At 48.1% G+C, this 6,588-nt stretch overlaps 1 protein-coding gene across 1 annotated transcript; it reads left to right on the plus strand.

Annotated features, from left to right (window-relative positions):
* The first annotated feature begins 5,393 nt into the window (after positions 1 to 5,393).
* LOC306667859 (holocytochrome c-type synthase-like) lies at positions 5,394 to 6,382 on the plus strand. Its single transcript, XM_079150643.1, has one exon. It carries the CDS (start codon positions 5,492 to 5,494, stop codon positions 6,308 to 6,310), a length of 819 nt encoding a protein of 272 aa, XP_079006769.1. The 5' UTR covers positions 5,394 to 5,491; the 3' UTR covers positions 6,311 to 6,382.
* The last annotated feature ends 206 nt before the right edge of the window (positions 6,383 to 6,588 follow it).

Here is a 6,588-nt window from a genome sequence, read left to right on the forward strand (position 1 = left end):
GATATAATAAGCAACATGGTTATGTATATTCTAATTATTCCAACATGCGAAGTCTTTATGGGTCATTTTTAGCATTTGTTGTTGCTAATAATTATCAGTTGTTTCTGAGTGTCCCTTATTTATTTATTTATTTTTCTCTTTTGGTACCAGGGATTGCCACATCTCCAGCCCGTTTTACGTTTTATCTTGAGACAGGTTCTTGCTTGCTTAGGGCCACCCTAAGTCGTGGAGGGTGGCCTCAAACTTGTGATCAAACTTGGGAGGGCCTCACCCTCCCAAGCCCTGGTTTCAAGGTGTGTGCCACCACACCCAAACTGTGTGTCGATTTTTGACAGAATGGACATTTTCTTCCCATTTTTATCTGTGTGGCTTCTTCATCACTGGATTGAAGTTAAATTCCTCCAGAAAAGATCAGGCGCTTGCCTCTCGCCAAGAAGCTGGGGTAGAATCTTAAGTTCCTCACTGTGTACTGGTCTCATAAAATCAGGCACCAGACCTACAGGTCTAGGTTGTAAATTCTCAAGAGAGAGCTCTTCTCCTCTACCCAGCGCCAGGGTCAAAATAAGCAAGCGTTCCACGGGTTTCATCTTTTTGCTTAGGCCACATGCCCGCCTGTCTTCAGGGTCTGCCGAAATCAGGTCGACCCGCACGAGAATGCCTACAAAATGCAGCAATGTCAGGGAATTGGGGCCTGTAAAAATGGCAGCTTCCTAACAGACTTCCCACCTTCCTCAGTCCCCACCCCCCAGACGGTGGAAGTAGAGTCCTCCAGGGTTCTGCAGAAGCCTCAGGGCAAAAGCCTTCTGCTCACACCTCCCAAGGGTCCAAGGTCCTGTTTCCACGAGGGGAATCAGTCTCCTAGTCTCTCATGGCAGCCCTGTGGCTTACTTTTTTAGAACGTGGCTTTTTATTTCACTCGGCATTTTAGTTGTTTTCTTCAGGAGGGTCTCTCAGGGTCTTTCTCCATACTCTGCTCACTCCAGGTCTCTGAATTCATTTGTTTCTGTCATTTATAATAAAGTCGAGTCCTTAGCATCGTCCTTGTTGTTTTATGAATTCAAACAGACTGCCACTTAAACCCAGAGACTTCAGTTTCCAGTCAGATGTCTCTAATAGTCCATCCTTGATCCAGAATCCCACTTCAAATGGGAATTATCTCTTACTTTAAATTGTTTGAAGTTGCCACCTGCAAATTCTTTTAAGGTCAGAGTTTGATGCAGAAAATAGTTCACTGGGTAGGAATATCACTATTATTATTTTTAAAGACCCTGATTAGCTGGGCTGTTTTCTTCCTCCAAGAGTTCCTTATGCCACTTGGATTCCACACAGGAAGGAAGGCAAAGCTTCTGCAGTGACAAACTGTCAGGACTGTTTGAAGCCAAAGAAACCGAGCAGCAGAACCCAGCCCTGGGGCTCCTGATGGCACATTTCAGCCCCTGGGCTTGCTGACGGTCTGCGCTGAGGCTGCCTGTGAGTGCGCATGCGTGGCTCTTTCTTAGCCGAATAACTGAAGGAGGTCCACAGTGGTTTCGGGTGAGTGGGAGGGACAGTCCTCTCAAATTTCACGGCCATTCTTGTCATTACTACTTTAATCCTGAAGAGGGTTTCTGAAATAGATAGATTCTCTGACCTAGAATCTAATGTTTTTAGTCTAGTGTTTTTAAATGGTATTTATGCATGCTTGTTACTAATTAGCTCACTCAGGGTTTCTTTGCCAAGAGTAGGAAGATCCCGTTGGTAGTAAGGTTCGTGTTTATACTACACATGTGTTCGCTGGGATGAACACAGGAACACGTGTCCTCCAGCCACGAGGGACTTTCTGAGTTGTTAATAGTTTCTAAACAGCCTAAGTGGGTGAGTCCACTTAAGCTTTCGGTTCTTTTAGGAGCCGTTTGTTGTAAAGAAATAGGAAAACTACCTCCAAATCATAAGGTTTTCTGCACACTGCTGCTCAGGCTGGCTCTGATGGAAGGAAGCAGAGTGCCCATTCTGCAAGGCTTGGTGGACACACGTGGCCTTGAGCTATGCCAGCGCCCAGGTCTGCGGAAGCCCCAGTGGCAGCATCCCGAGGCCGGTCTCCCCAGAGGCCATGCCAGGCAGTGACCGAGGCCTAGGTGCCCCTGTGCTTGTATGATCTGAGGAGGGATGTCACCTCCCTGTGCTCAGCTCTAACCTGTGCTTGGTTAGAGCAGGGATGGTAACCGCTGCAGCGCTGGTTGCTGTGGGATGAAACAACTCGGAAAGAACCGAGACCCGATCCAGGAGAGCTGCGCAGGAAATCCTAAGCCTTAACCTTGGTGTGTTTTGTCACTTAATCCAGGAGCATGGATAAGAATTGGAGTAAAGGGCTGGGGTGTGACTCAGTGGTAGAGTGCTTGCCAAGCACGTGCAAGACCCTGGGTTCAATCCCCAGCACCAGGAAAATCAAAACAACAAAAAAAGTTAAAGTAAAAACAAAAAATCATCTCTCCCCCGTCATCATGGAGTTACGAATTAGTTTGCAAGAAGCACTGTTGAGAAAGTCTATTCTACAAAGATGCACGAACTTCCAGAAGTGACATAGTGTCACCCAGGAAACCAAAGGAAAAGTAATTTTACACAGAAGTCTCAACAAATCAGTTACAAAGCCATAGATTGTTTTTTCAGACTATTTTGATCTTTTCAATTAATAATAATAATGTTATTATTAATAATAATAATATTATTAATAATAATGTTATTATTATTTTGGTACCAGGGATTGAACTCAGGGGCACTCGACCACTGAACCACATTCCCAGCCCTATTTTGTATTTTATTTAGAGACAGGGTCTCACTGAGCTGCTTAGCGCCTCACTTTGCTGAGGCTGGCTTGGAACCTGCGATCCTCCTGCCTCAGCCTCCAGGGCGGCTGGGATGACAGGCGTGTGCCACCACACCCGGCCCAGTTAATTTTTGGATAGTGCAATACATGCGAATACCCTGCTTGTGAAGCAGAGGGCGTGTGGAAATCTCTCTGTCCCGCTCAGTTTTGCTGTAACCTGAAACTACTCTTGAAAACATCTTTTTAAAACAATCAAAACACTCAAAAATGTGACAGTAAATCTTCCCTCACCCCTGAGTGCCCAGCTGCTCTCCCCAGGTGTCACTGTGCTGTGTCTTCTTCCCTCTTCCTTTTTTTTTTTGCAGTGCTGGGATTGAACCCAGGACCTTTGTGCTTGCAAGGCAAGCACTCTACCAACTGAGCTATCTCCCCAGCCCCCTCTTCCTTTCTTGAACTCACTGTGAAGTGTCTTCACTCTCTCCTGGAGACTTCTGGATGGACACACTGTAGAGCTCTACCTCATTCTTAAAACTCGGCCGCAATCTAGTATGTCGTAAGCCTTGCTGAAGGAACATTCTACCTCCCTTGGCTGAAACTAGGAGCACAATAGAAAAAGAGCGTGTGGGAGAGACCCCCATGGGGATCAGGCAGCCACCGAGCCTGGTCTCGGCCAACAGCACTGGCGGTGTTCACTGGAAACCCTTGTTCTTCCCAGCCAACCCGCCTCCTGCCTCCTGCCTCGTGCCTCAAGGTGTGCATGTAGAGACCTGTGCCTGGGGCCAAAAAGAAACAGCACAGCCTCCAGTAGGCCAGAAGGAACAGCAGAGGCCAGTCCCCAACACCAGGCCCGGCACCTGCCAGGTGCAGCTGTTTACCACAGTGACCTTCTTAGCTACTCACCCTGCGTCCAGGCACCCAGGAAGCTGTTCTGGCTTTTAAATTGTTTTTCTGCAGTAGATAATGTTCATGCATGTGGTTAAATGTTTTTCGCCTGAAGGTTTAAGAGGATACGCAATGAAAGACCCTTAAGCTGGGCGCGGTGGTGCAATGTCTTGTAACCCCAGCAGGTCGGGAGGCTGAGGCAGGATTGTGAGTTCGGAGCCAGCCTCAGCCTAAGTGAGGTGCTAAACAGCTCAGTGAGACTCTGTCTCTAAAGAAAATACAAAGTAGGGCTAGGGATGTGACTCAGTGACCGAGTGGCCCTGAGTTCAATCCCTGGTACCCCCCCAAAAAAGACCCCTTAAGCCGATTTTCCTCCCCAGAGATGGTGACTTGCCAATTCTGTATTAATAAGGATAAATTTTGATCCTTTCTTCCTTACACATGAATTTTTATACACTTCTACATCTTGATTTTGGTAAGTATATTAACTAATACTGAATAATAAATCTTGAAGATCATTCTATATTGGGGTATATACTCCTGTTGTATTCTTTTTAAGGCTTTTTTTTTTGGGGGGGGGGGCGTCCTGCTGGGGATGGAGCCCGGAGGAGATTTGGTTTTTATTTTAAGAGAGGACCTCACTAAGTTGCTAAGGCTGGCCTCAAACTTGTGACCTTCCTGCCTCAGCCTCCCAAGCCCTGGAATTAGAGGCGTGTGTCCCCGTGCCTGGCTTACAGTATTCCTTTGCATGATTTTATTACCAGACCCCAGTCCTGCTGCTTGCCACACGGCAGGCCTGTTAATTAACAGACCGTTGTTAACGCAAGGACCATGCATAAAGCCAGCCTGGAGAAGATGGAGGCTGTGGTCCCAAGTCCATCCATGGAAACTGGGAAGTGGCTTAGAGAGCTGGGCGATGAGCGTTCCCAGACGGTGTCACCTTCTGACAGCTGGTGACGGTAACAAGCTGGGGGCCCTCTCACCGCCCCGAGGGTGACCTCCGGGGGGCGTGCCTCGCAATGCACAGCGGACCCTGGGCACCGGGTCTCTGTTCGGTGTGCCAAGCTCAAGAACCGAGCTCCTGGCGCGGGCCCGCCCGGCTCCCGAGCCTGCGCGTGCGCAGTTCGTGGCACCAGTAAGGGACGGGCGCGAGGAGTGGCTGCTCCGGGCGCTCCTGCTGGTGGCCAGGCTCGGAGTCGCGGAGGAGAACGTCTCGCTAGAGTCTCGTGGACACGAGGGTCAGAGGTTGAGTGGGGGTCAGGCTCGGCATCTGGTCTCGGGTCAGTGTCCGTTTCTAAAATGCTGTGATTGGTTTAACCAGCCCTCTGCCACCGGACTTGGGGCGCTCGCCTTTGCTGCCATGAATGATGCCAGAATAAAGCTCCTGACCCACACTGAGGCGTGCACATGTTCTTCAAGTGCGGCTTCTTAGGTAAATTCCGTGGAATTAAATTGTTGATCAGAGTGGGAAGGTCCGCTTCTTAAAACTTTAAGTTCTGTCTACCCAAGAGGACGGAAGGGTCTCGAGGCCCCATGTGCCCGTCAGGCAGCCACAACGTCACCTTGGCCTCTCCTCTGCCCTAGAATTGTTATTTTGAGGTAAGTCCTCGATGCCGTGATATCTATAAACATTTCAGTTTACATCTTTTCAAGAAGATTTTTTTTTTTAAACTAAAGGGGGCGGTGACCGAGGCGACAGCGGTGACCCAGTGAGAGGAAGGTGGGGACGACAGCAGATCGCTGTCCTCGGGGCTTGGGTTGGAGCTGGAAATTTAAAATAGTTTGGAGTCAACACTGATTCCAACCATGGGTTTGTCAGCCTCTACTCCTGCTGTTCCAGTTCAGACCTCAAAAGCTTCAGATCATCAGGCAGCATCACCACCTTCAGGATGCCCAATGCATGAAGGGAAAATGAAAGGCTGTCCAATGAGTGCGGAACCCTCTGCTCAAACCTGTGAGAGCAAAACACACTCTGTGCCTGCCCACCAAGATCGTGCATATGAGTATGTGGAGTGTCCTGTTACAGGCGCTCCTGCTAAGAATAAGGAGAACCTGGATCCTTCAAATCTGATGCCACCACCTAATCAAACACCAGCTCCAGATCAGCCCTTTCCTTTGTCTACCGTCAGAGAGGAATCATCCATTCCACGAGCAGATTCAGAGAAAAAGTGGGTTTATCCTTCTGAACAGATGTTCTGGAATGCAATGTTGAGGAAAGGGTGGAAGTGGAAGGATGAGGATATTAGTCAGAAAGATATGTATAATATCATTAGAATTCACAATCAGAACAACGAACAGGCTTGGAAGGAGATTTTGAAGTGGGAAGCTCTTCATGCTGCGGAGTGTCCCTGTGGTCCATCATTGATCCGATTTGGAGGGAAAGCAAAAGAGTATTCACCAAGGGCAAGAATTCGTTCCTGGATGGGGTATGAGTTGCCCTTTGACAGGCATGATTGGATCATCAACCGCTGTGGCACGGAAGTTAGATATGTGATAGATTACTACGATGGTGGCGAAGTCAACAAGGACTACCAGTTCACCATCCTGGATGTCCGCCCTGCCTTGGATTCGCTCTCAGCAGTATGGGACAGAATGAAAGTTGCTTGGTGGCGCTGGACATCATAACCACTGTTTTGTTTGTGATGCAAAGTATAAACTATTTTTTTCTGAGAGATACATTAAACTATTTTCCCCAAACTGAATTGCACTCACAATGTAATGGGACCTTCAAGTGGGTAATCACACTTCATCCTCCACTTAGCAAAGGACCCTTGCTCCATTCAGTTTTGAGCTGCATTTTGCCTTGCAGTTTTTACAGATCGTTCTAAGTTTTCTTCTCATTTGGTTTAAGTGGGAAGCAGTCCCTCAGTTTGTCCCTTAGCTGCAATATTGCCTGTGTATTT

This window comes from Sciurus vulgaris (genome assembly GCF_902686455.1).
Source record: "Sciurus vulgaris genome assembly, chromosome: 8".
Lineage (NCBI taxonomy): Eukaryota > Metazoa > Chordata > Mammalia > Rodentia > Sciuridae > Sciurus > Sciurus vulgaris.